Genomic DNA, 23,107 nt, shown 5'->3' on the forward strand with positions numbered 1-23,107 from the left:
TCATTACTGTGAATTGTTCGATCAACTGAAGCATCATTATTTGCTGCTCAAAACACCTATACATTCATCACATTTTATTCTTATCACAAAATATGCAAAAATAATCTTCCATCAAACATTGGCTAATTCTGTTCTAATATTTTCCTCCTACACCTTTACCTCCCACTGAAATCAAACTTATGCAAATACATAACTTAATGAACATGGAAAACCTCCTCCTCCCCCTGAGGTTAGGGTGAGAAGATCTGGGCTTGAGAGTCTCCTTATTTTGTGTTGGGCATTTTATAAAACCAGAGCAAAGTTAAACCTGAATAGACATCTGGAAGTAACCTTGGCAATCTTGCAAGGGATCCATGGAGGGCAGTGGAGAAATGGTAGGACAATTTTTTTAAGACAATTTTTCAACATTGAGGAGGGTGTTATATCACCTGTATCATTCATATATTAGTTTTTAGATATACTGTTAATATTGATTACTTGGTAGTGTTTAAGGGACCCAGTCAAAAGGATCAGGTACTGTGCAAACAAAGGAGAGGAGTGCAGTCCTACCTCAGGGTAGAGCCAAAACACGCGAAGTCAGCTGTCTCCACTGACCTGGGCTCAACACAAGCTCTGAAAGAGAGGTAGCCCTTTTGCCTGAAATGCAAGTGTGTATGTGGAGTTGCCAAGTTGTTAGTTTTAACATCTTACCATGTTACACATCACTGAGATTTAATATAAATCCCTGCATCTCCTTAACAAATCGTTGTAACATATTGTAAAGATGTGTTTAAAAAAATTAATGGCTGCATACACAGTAGAAATATAATTGTTTACAATGTGTGATTGTGTAATTTATTTGTATGTATAAGACTCTATTATCTATCAGTTATATACCCAGGTAATTGCAAATCCAGATTTAGCACAGCAGTCATTTCTGCTCATGTATATGAAAATACACATGTGTACCTATATGTAGAAATAAAGTAATTTAAAGACCATGGTCATTTCAATAATGCATCCATTCTTTGATGCAAAATACATATGCAGGTTTTCAAATGACAGTAACATATCTTACCCTGAATATGTGTCTGTTTCGTATAGCAATCTGTAGCAAAGTCTTCTGGAAATGAATATCAATGTATATACATATACGTGTCTATATATATATATACAGACATACAAATACACATGCATGTACATATAGATGTCATCTTTTTTGTATATGGGTATATAGATTAATTATTGAAATAGTTATGTTTTCAAATATACACTGATCTATTTTCAGTATTTTTGTGTATATATATTATGCATATACACTTCTATGCATCCGGTCTAGCAAATAATGCATAATTCTGCAAGAAACTACAAATGCTTATCTAAAACTGAAAAATATTAGTTGTGAATGAAAGGGAAATGGATACTTCATAATAATTATGCCTGTATGTGCAGATGGTAAAAAAAACAAAAAACAAACAGAAACAGGGAAAGGGCTAGGCTTTCTGGGAAGAAAACACAACGATAATCGAAGGTTGTAAATAAAAAAGTACTTCTCATTTTGTCAGCCAAAAAAAATTGGGGGGATTTTGAAGAGTTAAACCTGTAAAAAAAATCTACAAAATTATGTTGTAAGTGCCTTTTTGATTCGTCTCAAAGTTCAAGAAAGGCGAACTGTGTTAAAAGAGGATGCGGCATGAAAAATTTGAAGTGGTTTGGGGCCCAAAGCTGCAACGTTTCCACATGTGAATAACTCTGCACACAGAGTAGTCTCATTGAAGTCAATTACTTAGGTATCATGCATTTTATAATATCAGTCCTTCAGTTTGGCTACCATGCAGTTAGACTTGGGTGGAAATTCGCTTTTTAGCTGTGCATCCACTCTGATAGACAGAATGACTTTTCATAGGTACATGAGATAGCACTATAGTCAGCATGTAGCACTTTATCCATGTTCATCTGCAAGTGTATCTGTATCCCCATCTGGACTGAAAAGTAGTTCTATGTCCGTGGTGAACATACATATACACATATATATATATATGTATGTGTGTGTGTACAAAAACAGACGCTATAAGGGAACGCAGATGGACAGATGGTTGGTGAACTTCTGTGCTCGACCATACACACGTGTGACATTTGCACACCAGCTGCTTCATGTACGGCTTTATCTGTGGTGAGACTCAAGGAGAATTTCTTCTCTGTTTAAGAGCAGAGGAGAAAAATTATCGCAGGGGAAGGTAGGAAAGGAAGATGACATACCCAGTGCCTTGCAGAAGAGAAACACTTGGTAAGTGCAAGGGCATGTGCCACACTTCGGGCACGACATGCTGCTCCTTTTCTGCTGACTTTGGAGAATAGTGGATCAGATTGAGAACGGCACATGAGCTGGTCTTCTGTGAAAGGGTTACTTTCCTACACTTGATTTACCCCAATTTTAATTTGGAGAGGATGCAACATTTACACTGAAAATGGGTCACTTCTGAAAATGCCCTATAGTGCTGCGAATACCATATAGTCCATAATTTACCATGTCATGCCATAATGTGGAGAGAAATTACTTCAGACTCATGGCTTGAAATCTGAAGCAGGTACTTAGCACTGCCAGATCTCATTGACTTCTATTGACTTTAGGATCTCAGATCAATACATGAGAGTCTTACAGACTTTTTGCTAATTTTTAGAGTGGGTCTAATAATTTGTATTCATGTTTAACTTGTAAGTAGCTGAATCAAGGTGTGATTAGTCACAGCTAAAGGCTTCTTTAAGATAAAATAAATATTTATTTTGTCTGATTGGATAATTAAAATGAGTTAAATAGTTTTTCTCAGGGACTGTAGTAAATTTAATATCTTTAGACATGTAATTAACCATTGCTTCCATTATAGTTACTACTTCTAAAGTAATGAACCGGCAATTTTTAAAGATATCTCATTCTATAGCTTTATATGTATGTGCAGTGTGTAAGCATGTGTGTAAATATGTACATTTTCTTCTATGGAAAGATATCATCCCTTTACTAGGACTTTACATCCCATTTCATCTTGTAAATAACATTGGTCTGTATTTGTCATTATAACAAGATTCCCCAGTCTCAATATGAGGGAATTTCCTTAAATCTGATGACTTGCATTCCATTGCTAATAATAAAGTTGGCAAGATGCATAATATTTGATCATAAACAGTTTTCTTCAGTTTCAGAGGTTTAAATTTTCAGGTGTTGTCTTCATCCAGAGGTGATTTTTTGCAAAGGCTTCTAAAAAAGTGGTTGTTCATTTTCTTTAAATTTCATAAAGTAGAAACTTTTAAAAAATTATTTGGTTTTGTATTTTTTCAAGGCAAAGCACTGAAATTTGAAAATAGGAACAGGATTTCAGTTTTGTGAATAAGGGGGTGAAAGAAAAAACTCTAAGTTGTTATGTCTGCAATTTTTTTTAATGCTGCAAGAATATTGTTTTTAAGATGACAAGACATCCTGTCTTTGCAAATATGGGTTCATTGCATGTTGCTTACTCTTCTAACTTTAGGAAGCCATTGCAGATATTATTGTAGTTAAGGATAAAATATCTATATAAAAGCACTCATCCAAGCTTCTAGGCATCCTCTCAGTTCTTTAAAATATAGAAACTCACTGGGAGATTTTCTGGCAATTAATCCATCAGTGTCATAAGTATACCAGTCAGCCGAAGCATTCTGCCAATGAAATAACCTGCCATCTTGCTCTTGGGCCAGAGAATGAAGACGACCTCTGTGGTAGCCTGCTTGGAAAGTGAATGAGTTGAATGCAGATTTTTTTTTGTGGAGTAGTTTCAGAAAAAGATGCAGCACCTTGCAAAGGTATGGGCTGTAATCCATTTCTCCTTCCTGTCCGTGGCACCACCACAGAATGCCGCTACGGACTGAAACGCTGACACTTGTCTGAGGCAACGGGAGGCTGTTTCCTAGGCTGGCAAGACAGGGCCACTTAGTGCTATAGATCAGAACTGTCTTAAAATGAGTTTAAAAACCAGGAGGCAGCTAATGCAAATGTCAGAGCCTCAGCTTAATGAATGCATGACAGGAAACTTCGCAGCAAGGGGCCATTTGCTTGCAGACCAGCTGCAGTCTCCAGACGGACTACAGCTGATGTATTAGTTTTCAGCAGCCATGTGCTGTGGCAGCAAAGGCTTGTGCAGCAGTCTGGAAGTTTGTATCTGAATGGGGCAAGTACAACTCACCCACAGAGTTGAAAACAAGGTAGCGTGACCTTGGCAATCTGGTGATCTGGCTGAGCATCCAGACTGGATCCACAACAGCCATGGTGCCTCCGTCACAGGGGCAATTGTCTCCCTCTGCATCTTCTGAGTGCTGCCCTTCACCAGGCAACAGCGTCTCTGCCCTGTCTTGATTTCCTGCCAGCCTTCCTTCTCTTCCCTCTCCTTCTCACAGGAGTTGTTCTCAGGCCCTGTCTGTGCTCTGCAGTGCCCACTGCACCCGTGGAGTTGGAGGAGTAAAGCTGTGCTCTCAGTGAGGGTAGTCTCCTTCCTCTCCTGGAGAGCTTCTAACTAAGAGATGCAAGGAGAGTTTTTATCTATCTGCGGTGCAGTTAGAAGGAGCAGTGGTTACCATCAACATGATAGAAAAGAACTGTAGGAATTGTTTTGCAGACCCCACCTCTGCATGAGGTGGAACTTACAGGAGTAATGTGTGCAGGCAAAGACAGTATGTACATTCAAGCATTGCACAGCAAGTGGAAGGCTCTCCCGTGGTTTTCAACTTTTTTTATTAGTATAAATATTTTTATTTCCTCTCAAAGTCAGGTCTCTTCAAGAGGTAAAGTACACAGTGCTCAAACTGAAAAATTAGCCTGCTCTTATCCTGATATCAACAGGAACTGCACAGAGATGTAATTGTGGTAGGGACCAGATAATGGCAATAATAGTTAGCATGTTAATTGCTTTAACTCTCTGAAGTATTTTGTGACTGCCTTGATCTAAAACGCCTGTTGTCTTGCCTGTGTGGTTTGTTTATGTACAAGCCAATTCCTTCCAAATCCCAGCCTACCCAAGGGTGCGCGATCAATATCCAAGATAGGCTTTGGAATTAGGAGTTCCTGACTCTTTATTTTCCCCTATCAGAAGATACTGTCCATGCCCTGCAGATGTTTAGCCATAGTGAGCCATGCTCACAATGATCTTACAGTAGATGCCAGAGGCATTCCTGGCAGTAAATGAAAATCCCATTTGGTTGAGTTGATAAACTTACCCCTTCTGATACAAGTAGTCCTGCTTTCCTTTGTTGGTAGAATTATTTCAACAAATACTAGTTTTTCACGGGTTGTATATTCATGTGAATCCTCTACCTGCAAAGGGCTCCTCTTCTCATCCCATCCCATCCCATCCCATCCCATCCCATCCCATCCCATCCCATTACAGGTTGATAACACCACTCACGTTCTCCGTATCATATTCAGCCATGACAAAGTGTGAGGCATTTATTTGCATGGGATTGCTGAGGTGCAGGACAGGCAGTGCCCAGAGAGCAGCTGTTGTACGGCTTCTTGTGCTCACGCCATTGGTGAAGTCTGAAGGCTCTGTAACCACACACCAGTGCCAAGGTTCTGTATTCCAAAGACAGAAGGAACAAAAATAGGAAAGCAAAGAAAACAAATCTTGCATTAGTTACACAGACAATATGATACAGTTGAAAAAACAATCCTCTATCTAAAACTGTGCAAGAATTTTCTTTGGGGTTAATCTCAAAGTTTATTAAAGGTCACTATTCAGAATGACTGCATCAGAATTAGATATATATTCTTATACTTAATAATACAACAAAAGCTCTCACCTTATTATTCAAATAAAATTTGCTATTGCTACAAGTGATGAAAGCATAAACCAAAATCGTGTAAAAGAAGATACAGGTTTATATCTGGAATTCCAGATCCAAAATGGACTTGAAAAAGCTAGTGAAATTTGGAAAACCAAATTGTTGGAAAAAAATTAAATCCATCAGCAGTTTAGACTCAGCCATCTGTGATCAGAAGATTTTGTGCAGTCTTTTAATGGGTGTAGCATGCTGTACTGTTGGATCAAGATCGCAATATATGAGACAAAGGAACTAAAGCTTTTGCAAATATTGAGACAACTGGTTGTATACTGAGGTGCAGAAGTGCCCAATACTGGCCTGTCCTTTAAAGGACATGGTCTTCTGTTGATGTTTAATCTAGAGAGTTTTTCATTAATTGAGGTGAACTTGTGTAATTATTTTAATACAGTAATACTGCTCTTATCCTGAGTCTGCATCAAGGTCAGGCTATGTACATAATTAAAAATATATCTTCATTATAAACATAGGTAGTTCCAACTATATAAGGAGACACATGAACTCTAAATGCCTGTGAAGAAAAGCAAGATCAGGACCACTGTTGGCAATCTGTCCACAGGACCAGAATACGGACCTTGTTACATACTGATAATTTTTTTTCATCAATAGATTGTGGAACAATATGATTTGAAAACAATTCCACACTGTTGTAGTGGAATATTTCAGCTTTTGCTATTGTGTGTGTCGACTAGCCATATTCACTAGTCCTTAATATCTTTTTCAGTATTTAATCGCTTATATACTTTCCTTCAAAATAGCCAATATAATCAGACCTGCTAATCAACAAGCTGAGTACCAGAACAATCCTTTTATCTGTATTTCTCCATTCTGACATTTATGAAATAGCAAAGGTCATGCTTCGGACATCCTTATGTTCCCTCACATTCAAATATACATGAAGTAATGAGCCTGAAGGCGTTAAGGACTACTTGCACCAAAGAAATGTTTGTTCTGAAAAGGAGACTTGATACATGATAACTTTCTCCTGGGAGCATGCAGCTTTGTCTGAATCATATGCCACTGGCTTGGGTGAATTGTGTTTTCAAACTGTACTGCTGACACAGTTTTGAAGTAGAATACCCTGAAAGAAAGATGATGATCCATTGGACTATGTATCCTGCATATACTTTTCAAATTTTTCATAGATGTATTTTATAAATGTCTTGTTTAATTCCCTTGAGAGCTTGTTTGGGGAACGGAGAAGGTGAGACAGTGAAGTTAGACCTACTGAGTCTTTAAAAGCATATTTCCAGCTGTCATCACCAAAACTTAAATTCATGGAGCAGCTTGTTTTCTGGAAGCCAGGAATGCCATGAGGTAGCCTCGGCCTCCATCCCACTTCCTAGAAGTGAGCTGAGATAGCGAGAGCACGGTTGCGCTGGCAGACCAGGAAGCGCCGTCTGTTGCAATGACTCCTCTAGATACTGGTAACTCAAGTACGCACGAGGACTGCCCCGTAGGCTTGCTGCCGCCTCTATAAAACAACGTGCTCCAGCCAAGCCGCTGACACATCTTCTTTCAGCTGGTGCATCGGGTGGGAGAGATGCAGGTGTGCTGGCAGCATGAGAGGAGGTAGGGCATGGCCTTACTGCAAAATGAAAGCAGGGGTGTTGCCAGTAGCGGTTGTCAGTGCCTGTAAAGTGTTCTCTTTAAGCTTGTCTAGCACTCTTCTTTTCCTCTGCTTTTCCCCTTTGTGGAGTAAGCCAAAGCTTTGAGTGTACTAGAAATGTGGGTGAGGGGTGGGGGGTGGGTGGGAGTGGTTAGGGTAGGGAAAATGGAGAGCATTATGGTAACATAGAGTGTATGCTTTTTGTGGCCATCATTCATTTCTGTGCAAATAACCTTAAGCTGTGACTTCTCTCTCCATATATGAAGGAGACAGAAATATATTATTTGTGTAACATACACAGGACATTTTGAAATTATGTAGTGATACATTTTTAATAACTTTTGTTGAGCAGAACTAATTTGTCTTCACTTTTGCAGTTAGTGATTTTCATAGCATCTTGTGTGCCGCCCTGTGTAAGCAGTGAATCTCGCACACAGCTAGTGGGGAAGAGGCAACGCTTTCAAAATAGGAAAATTTGACTGAATGCTGGCAGGAGCTCAAAAGCAATTACATACTCTGAAGAGGTACTCTCAGTTCAGTTTTACAACAGACTAAATGTCATGGCAGCTGTACCCCCTTCAAATGCAAGGGGCAAGTACTGGTGATGTAGCTTTCTTTGGCTTGTGCTTCTTACTTGTTGAAAGTGATTCGTTAAGAAAAATTTTGAACTTTTTTGTATTTTTGCTGTAAATCCTTCGTTGCTTTTGAAAACTGTTAGGGTTCATGTTGCTTGAGATTCATACCTGAAGTCTTTGCTTCCTCATTGTCACAAGTGGTTCTGGGTTACTGTTCATTATAATATTGCTTAAATAGGCAGATTGGCTAGTGAAAGGCTTTTTTCCTCTTGGCTACCTCTAGAGAGCATGGGTACATTTTCAAGGAAATTTGAACTGATCAGTTAAGAGGGATTCAAGATTCTGTCAGTCATGGTAAAAAGTCAGAGGCAGGAAATATCTCACTAAAAGAAGGTTAGTAGCAGTTATACCAAAGTTAAATTGATTTTATTAGTTTTTTTAAACAATTGGAGGGAAAAAATAGTTGGTGTCAGTGGAGAATAGCAGAGGTTATAGGACCATTAGACCCCATAGAGCAGCAAGAAGGTTATTCATGTGAATGTCTGTTGCACACACAGGTGGCTGAGAAGGAACAGCAAGGTTCAGCATCCTCAAAGTGGGGTACTCCTTTGTGGCTGTCCAAAGACATGTCCTGGCATCTTTATCTTGATAAAGGATGGTCTGTTCTCTGTGGGTTACATTTTATTTTTACTCTTCCAGAAACATCATTTTACTCACGGAAGAATTAAAACCGACAGCACCACAGAGCCGTGTGGGAGAAAAGGGGATTTTAGACTCAAGTGACACAATAAGTCTTGAGAAATAAAGAGATTTGGATGGTTTCTCACCACATGGAAGTTATCTAGAAGGCCTCTGAGACGACTGCATCTCTCCATCCCACTCCTGCTGCACAGAGACGGTGCTCGTGGCCCTGGACGTTAATAAAATGCTGGATTCAGTCAAGTGTGTTCTGGTAGGAGACTCTGCGGTGGGGAAAACATCTCTCTTGGTACGTTTCACCTCTGAGACTTTTCCAGATGACTACAGACCCACCGTATATGAAAATACAGGAGTGGACGTCTTCATGGATGGTGTACAGATTAGCCTAGGTCTTTGGGACACATCTGGCAGTGATGCTTTCAAAGGCATTCGCCCCCTCTCATACCAACAGGCAGATGTGGTATTAATGTGCTACTCGGTGGCAAACCACAATTCCTTTCTGAACCTGAGGAACAAGTGGATTGGTGAGATCCGCAGCCATTTGCCTCGCATCCCCGTTTTGGTAGTGGCTACTCAGACTGACCAGCGTGAGACAGGGCCCTACCGTTCCTCTTGCATCAACTCAATAGATGGGAAGCGGCTCGCCCAGGACGTGCGAGCCAAAGGCTATTTGGAGTGCTCCGCCCTCAGCAACCGGGGTGTGCAGCAGGTGTTTGAGTACGCTGTGAGGACAGCAGTCAATCAAGCCAAAAGGCAGAACAGGCGGAAGCTCTTCTCCATTAACGAGTGCAAGATCTTTTGAGGACCGTCAGCAGTGGTTTTGCCCATGTTCATTCTTTGTCTGCGCACAACGGTGCTGCAGCAGAGAGAATGTGAGGTGAATCAAAGCAGGACTCATGGCAGGACCACAGTGCAGGTGCCTCTAGTGAGACAGATGTGCACTCTATCTGATCTGCTCCCCCCAGCACACACTGGCACTGTTTTGAAAAACAAAAGGTGCAGGTACATGCCCTTATTCACAACCCTGTGTTTGGACTTGGCTAGCCTGGACTGGAGTGGACCTGGCCTGGAAATAATACCTGTGCTGATTTTGTTGTTATTTCTGTTGATGTTCCTCTGTTGGTGGTTGGCCTGCATTTATTTAATGACAAACTTCTGCCTTGATCAACCCTTGCCTCTTGACATGTCTGTCCACGGGGAGGTTTTTTTTTACTTTAAGAACTCAGTGTATAAAATCTGACTACTGTGTATTTTATTTAAATATGTTGTTGTAAAATCCTGACAGTTTGTTTTCATATTTTGGAGGTTCTTCCTTTAGCTAACCACAGAAGCAAATTGTCCTATCCGTATAATAAATGGCCAGCAGGCAAGCCTAGCACTTCTTAGACATGCCCAAGTCACTGTTTAACAGAAATCAAATCGGGTAGATCCAGCACAGTAGTGATCAAAACTTACTGACATTTGACAGCTGTCCTGTGGCTTTGTGAGATTTGTTATCTTAGTCTTGTCCCTCAGCAGCGTGGTTGAAGATGGGATGAACCAAGAGGAAACTAACCTGATTCTTCCTAACCTCACCTGGTTACAAACCCAGAAGGGCTGGTTTGCAGTCAGGGCTGGTTTAGACATATGGTTGGGGTGGCAGAGATGAATGAATTTGTGCTATCATCACCTCTGCTGTCCCTGCTGTAATTCTGGAGACAAAAGATTTCAGTCTCCAGGGGTGAAAGATATTTTTTCATGAGCACTAAAATTCTCACATATTTTTAGTACAATTCTATTCAAAACAGTGGTTTTAGTGAAACCAGTCACCTACCATAGTAAAAAATTAAGTACATGGCAATGTTGAATGTGTGTATTTAGAATGGCTAAATAACTTATTTTCTGAGTTTGCATACTAAGTATAACTGCCTGGGTTATATCAAAATAAGAGTGAAACAGGTTTTGCATCCTGGGGAGCTTGGCAATTCTAAGAGTCAAATCCTGACATACCTACTCAGGCCAATTTACCCTCCTGCACAGAAAGCCAGGTTAAGGAGGTAGAAACTCCAGGTGTGTAAGAGAACGCTGCTGGAAGATGGAGTGGGGTCAACATGCAGTGCTTTACATTCCTCGTGAGTCGTGGTGTTCCCCTCCTCCTCAGGTTATTTGTCCCCTCTGTCCCACACCATCTCTCAGGTCTTGCAGATCTGCTTCATCTCAAGGTTTCTGCTGCCCATAGACAAAATCCCTGGTGGGATTTCTTAGTACAGCAAGATTTTTTTCCTCCCTTTCCCTGTCCTTCAGCTAGCTCAGAACTGACCTTTGAGGGATTTATAGCACGGTGCCATAAAAGATGGCACATAGCATAGTAGGATGATTCTCTCTCCACATGGATCCTGAGAGAATGACCCGTGTCTGTTTTGACTGAGCCCTGACTCATGTTCCAACAGGAATGGATGCTTGTCTGATTCAAATCCAAGGTGGGACTTCAGGAGTTACCCTACTAAGCAGATAAGCTATAGCTCAGATCTTACATATCTGTAGTTTGCTCCTGAAAAACTGGTTGGGTGCTCTTCTCCCTACTCTGTTTCTACCTCTGAGCTTCTCTAAAAAGATAAATTCTAAATTCAATCATTCCCCTCTTATGAGTCCAAGAGATGACCTCACCTGTGATGTAGGTGGCAAGTATTTGCATTGTGGGCACCTCGAATAGCAGTGGTGCACAGGACACTTGATGGTGTGATCATCCTGCCAGCTCCCAGGGTGGTGAATATTTGTCACTCATCAACCTGACTGTAAGGGAGGAGGCTTCTGGTCATAAACCATACTGGTCTCATGTGAGGTTTATCAGCTTTAAATCTTGACAAGTTTCTACACCCAAGCACACAAGACAAGGGCTTCCATCACCATCTGTCTTTCCTCTTCTCTTTCTCTTCAGATGTTGATTGGAAATCCTTTGCCCCCTGAAACACTAAAACGGACATGTTTGTAAAAGAACCTCAGTGGTGTCATACTTATGTAGAGATACAGAAGTGGCTAGGTGTTTGCAGTCCTTAGTTAAAAACCTATTGGCTTTTGAAGGGAATATGTTTCTACATATCAACTCTTGCAAAGCCTCTTCACTGAAAGTTTTGCAGTTTTTTAACCCTAATTTAAAAGTAGCCATTGTTACTGTTTGAACATTAAAGATCACATGCAAAATGTCACGTTGTGAATTTTTGAATCTTTAAATCTGCTACAATTATGAGTATTTTTTGTTATGGTCCTCACTCCGCTAATGGATTTAATACCTGGTTTCAAATTTTTTTGAGACATATTTTTGCCAGCATATTCTATTAAATGATCTTTTTTCTCTGTTCTTTAAGCTTTGTTTACAACAGTTCATGCTACTGCTTTTATGTGTTGAAGAGCAGTAACTGCTAGATTAGGATGCTGTGTTGTGCTGTCTGCTGCCAGATGCTGGATTCAGGGACCAGAAGGCTCCAGAGAGTTGTTGTATCAGACAAGGCCAGATGAAGACGAGCTCCAGAATCACACTGCAACTGAAAATCCACTCTCATCTGTATTTGCTTCACAAGGTTTGTTACGATGTATTACAGAGTGAAGAATTCAAGATCTGCTTGCAATTCAGTGAAAAAAAGTGGATAGGCTTCCCTGAGATGCCTGAACTGATGATACAGGATGCACAGGGAATTTAGGGGTGGCTTGATATACTCTTGATAGTACCAGTGCAAGGTGCGAGGCCATGGAAGACAGATGATTTTTAAAATCAGATCGGAGAGAGAATAAAGTAACAGGGGGATTTCAATTTGGTGCTATGTGAAAAAAACAGTTCCAATTTTCACAGCCTGGTTATTTTCAGACTCTCAAAGCTAAAAGGCACTTTTCACTGGGAACAAACTGTGAAGCACATTATTTTAGTGTCTGTAATTATGCAGCTTTCCCTGAGCTATAGAACTGATGTGCTCAAAAATTGTGGCAACTCAGATGCAGAGAGTGAAATCTGAACATATCAGAACTCAGCCGAATATTTGGCCCAATGGCTTACTGGGAGGGGCTTGCACAACTGCAGCGGTGCTGCCCAGGGAGCGGATGGCGAGGGACTGCTGAGGTCTCCTGCCAAACCCTACCAGGGTGGTTTTGCTAGCGTTACTTGGGCAACAGGGTCCCTGGGTATGGCTCGATGATAAAAATCTGGCTCTAATATTTAAAACAGATTCAAAAGACGGCTGGGCACACATGTTAAGTTTCAACTTCTTTTGCTCTGAAAAACAGCAGACTGAGGGAGACAGAAAAAATGTACAGCCTCTCCTCAGCTGGGTCGAGCTGTTCAGCTAAGGAAACAGAACTTGCCCAAACGTTCCCTTTCTGTCTTCTCAAACTGATTCCTTTCAGTTTGTTACTCCATTGCCAATTTTACTTTCGCTTGCTATTAAAATAGGTTAAAAGTTTAAAAAAATATATAAAATACATGGAATTTAAAATGAGAACAGCAATAGCACGAAAATAGTTATTTTCATCACTGTCTGACTTCTCATTTTGACACAAAAAGTCATTTTGGGTCACCATTTTACCGAATTCTGCAAGTTGCATAAAAAGTTGAATAGATATGCAATTATGATTAAAATTGGAAACTATTCTTTTAGCAGGAAAGAAGATTTTCCTTTAGTAATTTGCAAAATGTGATGAGTAAATGTTACATTATTTTAAATACAGATTTCCCAGACTTTTACTTGCTTGATCTGCAGCATACAATAGAAATATTTTCTAAGAATAAATAATAAAAATATGTTTCAGATCTCCCCCCTTCCCCCCCCCCCCCCCCCTTTTTCATATGGGAAATTATTCAAGCTTGTTAGATATAACTGATACTGTTTTGCCTGATATTTGCAAGTAACAGTTTGCAAATATTTGTGCAATTTTTGCGGGTACTCTGCGATTGCTGAGGTGTGTGAGCACATACTTTCTGATGCTTGTGTTGATAATGAAAATGCATTTAAAGCAGTCTCTTTATACATGGCACCACTGTGAAATAAATCACTACAGGATCAGTCATGAAGAAAAAAGGAACATTGGCACTCTGACCTCTCAGCCTTTCCTGTATTACTATTGCATTCGAGTGAATACAGTCATTAAAATAATTTCAAATAAGTGGGTCAACTCACATCTCTTAGCGCTCTCTCCTAAAGCCTCTGCTACACGGGGCTCAGGTTAATATACAAAGAATAAAATGCTTCATTTCAGAACATCAGACTGGCTTGTCTGCTCTTGCCTTTGTGATCAAGTTAACTACCTTGACTTAAATAAAAGTCAGTTCAGCTTCTGAAGAAAGCCAGATATGAGCACAATCGGGTTCACCAAACTTCCTTGCTCTGAAACCATGGTGAGGAACTTTTGTCTCTGGATGTGAGGAAGCATTTTATGTCTCGGAGATTTTCTGCACAGCTGTAAATGAAAAAAATCCTGACCAGTGATCAGTGTGTACCTATCCTAGCAGAGCTGTGTGTCCTTCACATCGTGCTCTGAGCAGCCAGCTGTTGAAAACAAAATTCTGGGACAAAACAACCTTTGTGCATATATAGATGTCACTGCTTAACTATAGCTACGGTGGCCTTTTCCCTGCCCTAGACCTCTCTCTTCATCACGGTGCGACCACGCAGTTGCTGTGTGCCCGCATGGTCTGTGTTGCTCAGGGGGCAGAAGGAGAGCCCTGACACCAGGCAGCCTTGCCCTGGCAGCTGAGGGAGACGGGTTTTAAGCAGGACAGAAGAGGTGCCTCTCAGGGTTTCCCTTACCAGGCATCACAGGCAACTGCCCTACTCTGCAAACAGAGTTGGCCCTGTCTCAGTCAGACTTCTGTCACTTGCAGGTGTCCTTGCAGTAACAGGCTTATTTTGTGTGCCATTTCTAAACTCATTGTTTCTCTAAGTCATTACCCAGGCCTGGTTTCTACAGGCACTGTTGTGCTGGTAGCACAAGCTGGAGGGTGCATCTCAGCTTTGCTGGGCTGCAGCTGCTGCATTTTGAGGGGGCTCTCAAAGCACCAAGCCAGAACCTGCTACACATCCTTTTCTGAGTGCAGGGAGCTGGCCTCCAGCCTCGCAGGGATCAGCTGCAAGAGCCCTGAATTAGTTATTAGTAAACAAAATAATAGCTGTTGCTGCCTTTCTGGTTATGAAGAAGTGAATGAGCAACATGTCTGTCTCAGGTTTTTCACAACCACCCTACACAGGGCTGGCGGGGGGATTTCTGTCATTACTCCTCTCACCTTGGGCAGCTGTCAGTATGATTCATGCAGGGGTGGAGTAGAAGGGCACAGGCCTATGTATGGTGGTGGTTGTTTCTGTCTCTGGAAAAGAGGAAGGAAACGACGACCGATGCCTCCGCACGGTGTGAGGTGCTCGCTCGCTCGTGTCTGCAGCGTTTCCAAGAAGCCTCTGGCAGACACCGGCTCCCCAGCAGCTCCCAGCTGTGCCTGGGAGAACACAAACTGACCTGGTCTCTCATGCTGAGACCCAGATGTCTCTCCACACCCCTTGGGTTGCCTTCCCAAAAGGCTCCATTGCTGTTCAGGTACCACAAAAAGGTGAGATTTTCCAAAGAGCAGGCTTTGCTTTGAAAATCAAGATCCCTTGCAAATGCTGACTGCCCCGGATGTGGTTGAGTGTCTGCTAGCCACAGGCAGGGCCATGGTAGCTGAGGGCGAGCAGCCAGCCCCAGTGTGTGAGGGAAGAGACCCAAGACCTCAACTTGGTAGATGAATTAATGATATAGAAGCAACTGGAAGGACAGTTACTTATGTGTCTTATATGCCAAATCTCTAGTAACACATAAGCAACTGCTTTCTCAGAAAACTATGCTCTTTTTATATATAAAATGTTATCTGACTTTCTGGCTATTACCTTGACTAAATGCTTGGATTTATCCACCAACATGTCACCAGCTCTGCTGCTTAAAATCCAGTGTCAGTGCCATCCTGCTGTGAATGCAATGTTCAACACAGCATGCATCTGAGTAAGGGTTAAAGGTCACAGGATTTCATAAGAGACTATTTTAGGGCTTCTAATAGATCTTGGACATTAAAATATATACATATAATTTAAATTATAATGTAGTATGTGGAATTTGTGATGGTATCTCATCCATCAGAGTTATTGCCCTACTAAACCAGAACCTTGGCCCATGATTAAGGCATTGGCTTAGACAATGAACGCTGCTGTTTAATCCCTCTCCTATCATGCCGGACTTGGCCAAACTAGGTCAGGTCAATGGGGAGTTTTTAAATTTATCCAGGCTCCAGACTAGGCCTCAGTAAGCCTGCACAAATAACACAACTCCAGACTGACTGCTGGTGTAACCAACCTGTTCAGGATCAGCTTGACCCAAATGGATTCACCATGCCTGAGCCTGCTCTCCGTGTCTGGCTGGTAAACATTAGGAGGATGAACTGCAGACGTGAAACACTACTGCACAGACACCCTGACTGTCCCCAGCCCTGCTGCTGCAGCTGGATGACACCAGATAAGCCACGGCTCCACCTGCCCACCGTGTGAAATGGGGAGATGGCAGTGACCTTTCTTTAAAGTACTTTCGGATCAGTCATGAAAGATCTTGGTGCCAGTGGGTACTTTTGAGTTTGAGAGGTCCTAGCTCCCCTTCTGAGAAATGTTTCTGCTGATAGGTTTGATCTGCAGTTTGCTCTGAATGAATTTGTAACACAACTTTATGGGATTAAAGCTTTCCAGCATTTCAATTCACTGAAGGCATAGGGAGTGGGTAAACATAAGGACAGAAAGAGAAGGCACAATATATTGATGAATTAATTACTATTTTAACAGACTGTAATCACAACTATCAACATAATGCCCTTTTTAATTGTACAAAACATGGGTATGGGCTGAGCTAACATCTGATTCATCAGTGATGTGTTTAGAAATCAAATTCTCCCTGAGGGAGTTATGCTGAGTGCTGGGTGGGTAAAGCAAAGGAAAGGTCCCTCCATACTTACTCCTACCCCTCTTTCTGGAGCATGCTCTTGCACTCCCTGTAGTGACTGGACTCTGGGCTGGACTGATCTTGATGTGTGCAACAGGGACACTCTTACAGTAAGGATTTAGTGCCCAGTCACTGAAATGTCATCACCTTGAAAACATTCCCGTTTCCCTTATGGGTGAAAGTAGAGACTGAACAGAACATGAGCAAGAATTTAGGTTTAGCACACCCAGGGACAGTAGCTGTGAGGTGAGAAACTATGGTCTTTTCACCCTTTAAATTTCACCCTTCCAGGATAAAATACTGGGGATAAATTACCACTGTTTCCCAATCTGTTCCTTTGTGATGGGAAAGACTTTTTTTTTCTGCAGTGAGAACAGCCAGGGTACCCATATAGAGTCTCAGGCTCCTGATGCAGTACAAGACATAACTCAAGGAGATAAACTCAAGGAGAGGAGCTTCTGACTCTGCTCCACGGCTTCCACAACTCCATCCGGCTGCCAGGAAAAGAGATGCACTGCCCTTGCTGTGGAGCGTCCTCAAGTTTTTGGCTCTCTAACGTGCAGGGCCATAGCTGTGCTATCTTTCCTGACTATCTAGCGGCATTTAAAGAAAATGAGGCATCTTTACCCAAGAAATTCCCCTCCTTCTTTCATAGCTGTTGTGTGCTTTTAACTCCCACTACAGAGATGTCATGATTTAACTTTTAATTTACAGATGGAAGGAATCCTATGAGCCTTGCCCAGCAAAAAGATTAGTTGGGAAGTTGTTTTTCCCCCCCTGAGAATAGCTAGTTCTGGTGGATTTGATCTTTGCAATAGGTGTCAGCTGACGCTGGTGGAGTTAACTCTGTGAAACTGCACAGCAGAGACTGGAGGGATATAACTGCATTGCATATTAAATACATTAGTGATACAGCTTTAAGCAGAGAGCACAAATAACATATGAAAACAGAGGCAGGTTTTGGAAAGATCTAAAGCAGAAGGGGTTGGTTAACTGAGTTCCTGAAAAGTTGCTAATTTCTGATTGGGATCTGGGACAAATTTCTCAGGGACACTATCGAGCTATGCAGAATTAACAGAGCATTTGCTGAGCAGAGGAGCTTAGATGTTTGCAGGGCAATGCTTTGATGCTGTGCATATGACAGAAAAACCAAAACAGTGGGGAGACTGAAACCTGAGGCAGGGTGGCATGAAAACACCGTACCTTTAACTCCACAAAATCAGCCTGCTGATCTGTGTGAGCTGCGATGAACAAGAGAAGCTATGAATGTGCCAGGCATGAGGAATAAGTTACAGAAGCAGCAGTGGACTGCATCATGTCTGCAAGCACCAGGAGAAGACACCCAGGGTGGGAAGAGGAGAAGATGACAGTCCGGGAGCTCAGAGGTGCTCTTCACAAGAGCAATGGACAAAGCTGCAGCAGATGGGCAGAGTTAGCATGAATGTGAATGGAAATTAACGTTCATTTCTGTACAGGGCAGAGGTACGTAAGCAACTGCAGTGCTAAAGATAATTATGTAACACTTAAAAAAAATCCCTGGGCTGTGGAAAAAAAGCTGTGCCAGGGCCTCTGAGGACTTGCAGGTATGGAAGAAGAGAGGGAAATAAAAGCTTTGATTGGATCTGGGGCTCCCAAAGCTGCTACCACTTCGTGAAGGTGATGCTGTGCTTTTCTGCTGGGAAGCACAGACAACAGGGACTCTGAAGCACTGTCCCATGCTGGTGTTGCCCTGGCAGGTACATATTACATAGAAATGAGCCACGCTTTCTTTGAAGCCCAAAAGGAAGGAGGCGATGAATCAGCCATTTTGCTGAAAAGGTCTCTGAGAGGCAGCAGCCTGAGAAAGCTGAGCCCCAACCTAAACAAAAGAGAGGAGCCATGTCGATATCTGGAGTGGCAGTAATGGGTCTGCAAGGCCACATGGATGTCCCAGAGGCTGTGGCAGGACCATGTCTGACAACAAGGCTGAGCTGGGATGGGGATGAGACACATAGGAGACTGGCCTCTGAGGGACATCTGTAGTCCACGTGGGCAGCAGCATGCAGAGGTGCCTGAGCTAAAACCACTAGTTCCCAAGAAGCATGTGCCTGTGTTGATGTGGTAGTAAGAGACTGGTTCACCAAAACACCAGGTCCCACTTTGGCCTGGGTTTAACAGGGTGCAATGGGCTTCAGGACTGGGTTGTAAGACACTGAGAGTGGTTGGAACACCAGAATTTGCAAGAGAAGCTTGCCAGGATAATACATCAATTGGGAGCAAGAGGAGCAAAAAACTAAAATTAAAGTAAAATAATGACAAATTCATTGTGTGCCTCTAGTGCATACACAACTTTACATGACAGCAAGCAGCTGTAGGGGACTTCTCATCCTTGCAAGCATCTTGTGGTTTGAGGCTTCCAGGGGGATGTGAGTGAGGGAGCCACAGCTGGACAGGTGGTGACCATGATGGACTGAGGTCTACTACTTCTTGATCTCATAAGTATTGCACAGGACATCTGTGGGCAAAGAGAAGACGGAATCAGAGACAAGCAGGGTCAGACTTAAGTCGGCAAAAATAGGTTTTCTGTCAGTACTTCTTATGGCCATTCACTGCAAGGGATCTGGTAATGGCTTCAAAACATCAGCTAGGTAGGACTGCCACTTAGGGAGGGTGATGCAGGGACTCAATTTTTCCCCGTGGACTGAGGATCATGGGTGGGGGCTCGGGCCAAGGGCAAGTCCAGACCTGTTTGAACTCATCAAAGAGAAAGAAGATGTGGAAAGTACAGTTATCATGTGCTTCATCAGACCAACTGGAGGTGTAAAACATCCATGTTATTTGAAAACGCAGTCATATTTCTGCTTCCCTGTGAAGAACTGAGATTGGCCAAGGGAGCCAGCCTGTAGGAGCTTGCTTCCCATTGACCATGCTAAATGCTTGGGGAGGAAAACTCCTCTGGGAATTCCTCTGCATCCATCTTCTGAAGGTTGTCTGGGACAAGACCTGCAGGAATGGAAATATCTCCTCCTGATGTGTGACCACATTCTCAGGTTTGAACACACTGACAACACAGTGAAGGAATTAGGGGCTGTCAGATGTCAAAAGAGCAATGTGTCTCTTTTGTTGCTCCCCATCTGGGCAGTTCAGCACAGCAGATTTCCACCTTTTTCAGTCCAGAGACCTCCACACTTGATCTTCTCACATGTGCAGTCAATCCTTGCAAAACCATTTTCTTTTCACAGGCTGAGTGCATACATGTGACAGGTCATTGAGAAGCAGGTCTGCATCTTGTGCCTCCTCCTAGAGAGGTCCCAGGTCAATGAGAAAGCTCCTTCTTGATGTTGCAAATGTTGATCAAACTGCAAAACACTTGACTGACTGTGACAGAGATGCTGCTTGGATGGAAGGCAAATATAAACCCAAACATTTCTACAGTGCAAAGGGTGTTGGGGTAACAGAATGCAAAAGTATTGGCAAGCTAAGGGATAGAGATGATGCAGTCTGCGAGTACTGGCACCAGCTCGATTTTGAGATCACTGCTCCCTGCTCTTAGTGGGTAAGTGTGAATTCTGCCAGGGGTGCAGTAAGAATTTAGCCACATACCTATGTTTCAGTTACCTCCAGTCTGAGTCAATCACTGAGTGATCCAACAATGCAGATTTAGCATTAACAGCCTCAAAATTAAGCCCATGGTAAATGGCACATACAGGAATCATATTTTTTCTTTCTTTTCCTGAAGTGTCCAGGAGTTTGTTTAGTAAACTATTTTTACAGGACCACAAACCTGCCCTGCGTTTCAAATTGATGGAGAGCTCACACTTACTGCAGGGAATAATCTGTGGCTTTGAGGTGTATATGGTGCAGTTAAGGGGAATTTAGTTCAAACATGTAAAATATAGCTTACTGGGATGGTCTGCACACCTGCAGATGGGAACATCTGAAGAGCAGTTTAGGTTCAGAGCTACACTAGACCACTTGTTCAAAAAGTAGTAAAGAACCATAACAGCAGCAGTGGTGGAGGCTCTAACAATGAGAGGAACGTAAGGATGTGGTTTGCTCTCAAGAAGGTCTTGAAAGAAGGTAGGAGGGGAAAGGAGGAGACAGAGGTGGGCTGCTGTAATCAGAATGGTGGGAGCAAAAGCGTAGTGAAAGGAAATAGCTGAGGCTGTAAAAAGTGAAAAAGCTTACTGAGAACCGAAGATATCAGAGACGAGTCAACGTTGCCTGAAGAGAGCTTTTCCTCAGCTCCACACTCCTGCTTTCAAAAGCTCTTTCACTCAGTGTCATTTGCAGCACAAGGAGGTATTTGGACAATTTACTCTGATTCTTCTGCTGGCAGAAGAGCAACATATGTGACATCCCAAACGAGGAATTCATTGATCAATGGGCAACATGAAGAATGACCTGTGTTTTCTGGTCAAATCAAAGGGCTCTCCTGTGAAATCAGCCTCTGACATGCAGGAAAGTGTGGAAGGGCGGCTAAGGCCACCACCAACCCAGCACTCTCAGGCAGAATTAAAGGCAAAATCTAATACACTCCCTTGAAAAAGAAAATTAATTTTGAACTTGGTGCTGCAGCAGGCTGGGACACCCGTGCATGGCCTCACACTCACCTCCCCAGCACCTGCTCCTCTCCCAAACCTTGACCAGGGCTCAGGGCATGTGTCTCCAGCTCAGGTGCCCATGGGAAAAAGTCGTCTGAGCTGAAGAGCAAGTGGGGTGGCTATTTTGGAGGTGCTGAGGCCAGGGTGACCCCGTGAAAACAGGACAGAGCATCTGTGAATGCCTTGGGGTGCAGGGGAGCACTAGATCTGTGACACTCAGTGACACCAAGTGGTAGCAGCCAGGGTGCCAGTGTTTGTAACACTGAAACCTAGGGCTAGTGTTTTCCTCAGTGCTTGGTGCCTGCATACTTACTGCAAACATCATGAAACTGGTAGGGAAACCCAAGGCTTGGTGACCTTGAGTTGCTAAAGCAAAGGTTTCCTAGACAAGGCCTCACCCTGAGCAAGTTTTGCCTTTGACTTGGGAGCTTTTTACTCTGCTGGGACTCAAGTTGTGGCATTGATCCTGCTCAGGTTTGCTGCAGACCTCAGGGGAGCTGTCTGCCAAGCATCCAGCAGTTTGCACAATCTCATTTGTCAGTTGAGTGATTGGGGTAAAAAAATCACCTTGTGTCTAAGATGAAGTGGCACAGAAATCCTTCAGAGCATGTGCTGTGGGACCGGTGCTCTGCTGTGAAGTCCTGCGGATGCTTGAAGACCAGGTGGCTGGTGATGATGCATGGACCTCTTGGGATATGAGCTCTACATACCAGTGGGTTTTGGCAAGGTTTGTTTTTGGAACAACATAACTACTCCTAGCGTGGCTTAGAGCAGAGCTGCTGGCCCAACAGCTGGTATTTTAAAGTGTTTCAGATCCGTGTGCCCATCTGCACAGCACTTCAGATGAATTGTCAGGAGGGAAGCATTCACAGAATTGAACAGAGAGGATCAGCAGCCATAAGGTAACACGGTCCTAGGATGTATTCTTCTCTCCTTACCTTGCAAGAGCGTGCTTACAGGCCCTGTTGGTGCCAGCTGCTTGCAGATGAGCAATGGTGTGGGCAGGGGTCTGCTTCTGACTCACACGCACTCTCTTGAAAAGCAAGCCCAGAAGCATAGCGGAGATAAATATGTACTTCTGACATACGATTCCTTTGGTCTATTCCAGATATTGATAAGGTGAACCATGCCCCAGAAAAATATGGTCCTCACTCTCAGCTGTAAAAGGTGTCTACACAACTCAGCCATGGGTGTCCATACCGAAGAAGTGAAGATGCACTCCACCCTTGTCTAGAAACCCTGAGCATAGATCACAGTTAGCCCAGCTTCCTGGACCCTTCTATGCCCTTTCTGATACTCGTCTGGTGAGTCCTGCTGCAGTTATGGCCACTGAGGTGCCCATATGTCGCAGCAGAATGGGTAAAGCTTTTTCTAGGAATGTATGTCTCAAAGGTGTATGAATTCAGCTCAGATTGCAGCATTTCACTTAAGTTGTTTGCATTTTTAATGGTATTTTTCAGAACGGAGTATCTCTGATGGTTTTGCTCCTCCATTTAATTTAATTGAACTTTGTTAATGCATTAACAAGTCGTTGGAGACAGACAAGCAGACACTCACATAATCCTTGTTTTCTTAGGAATTCAAGCAGCTAGAAGAATCACCTTATTTCTGTGGTTAGTCTGATCCCTAGGGAAAAATCTTTCCAAACAAACAGCGTGTTCAGCTACATAGTACACATGATCAAGACGCTGCTGTTGAAACTGTGGGTGGAGATATAATAAAGCAGATTTCTACTTGCATTTAAACCTTATTTTATATTACAGTGCCATCGAGAGGGATGGAGGCACTTGTCACAGCTATTGTTTGTCTTTCTGAAGTTAATTGAG

General features: G+C 42.7%; 1 protein-coding gene across 1 annotated transcript; it reads left to right on the forward strand.

The window, feature by feature from the left end:
• Positions 1-8,950: 8,950 nt before the first annotated feature.
• Positions 8,951-9,526, forward strand: RHOH (ras homolog family member H). Its single transcript, XM_074903808.1, has one exon. The coding sequence runs from the start codon at positions 8,951-8,953 to the stop codon at positions 9,524-9,526; it is 576 nt and encodes a 191-aa protein (XP_074759909.1).
• Positions 9,527-23,107: the final 13,581 nt, after the last annotated feature.

This window comes from Athene noctua, chromosome 4 (assembly GCF_965140245.1).
Source record: "Athene noctua chromosome 4, bAthNoc1.hap1.1, whole genome shotgun sequence".
Taxonomy (NCBI): Eukaryota; Metazoa; Chordata; class Aves; order Strigiformes; family Strigidae; genus Athene; species Athene noctua.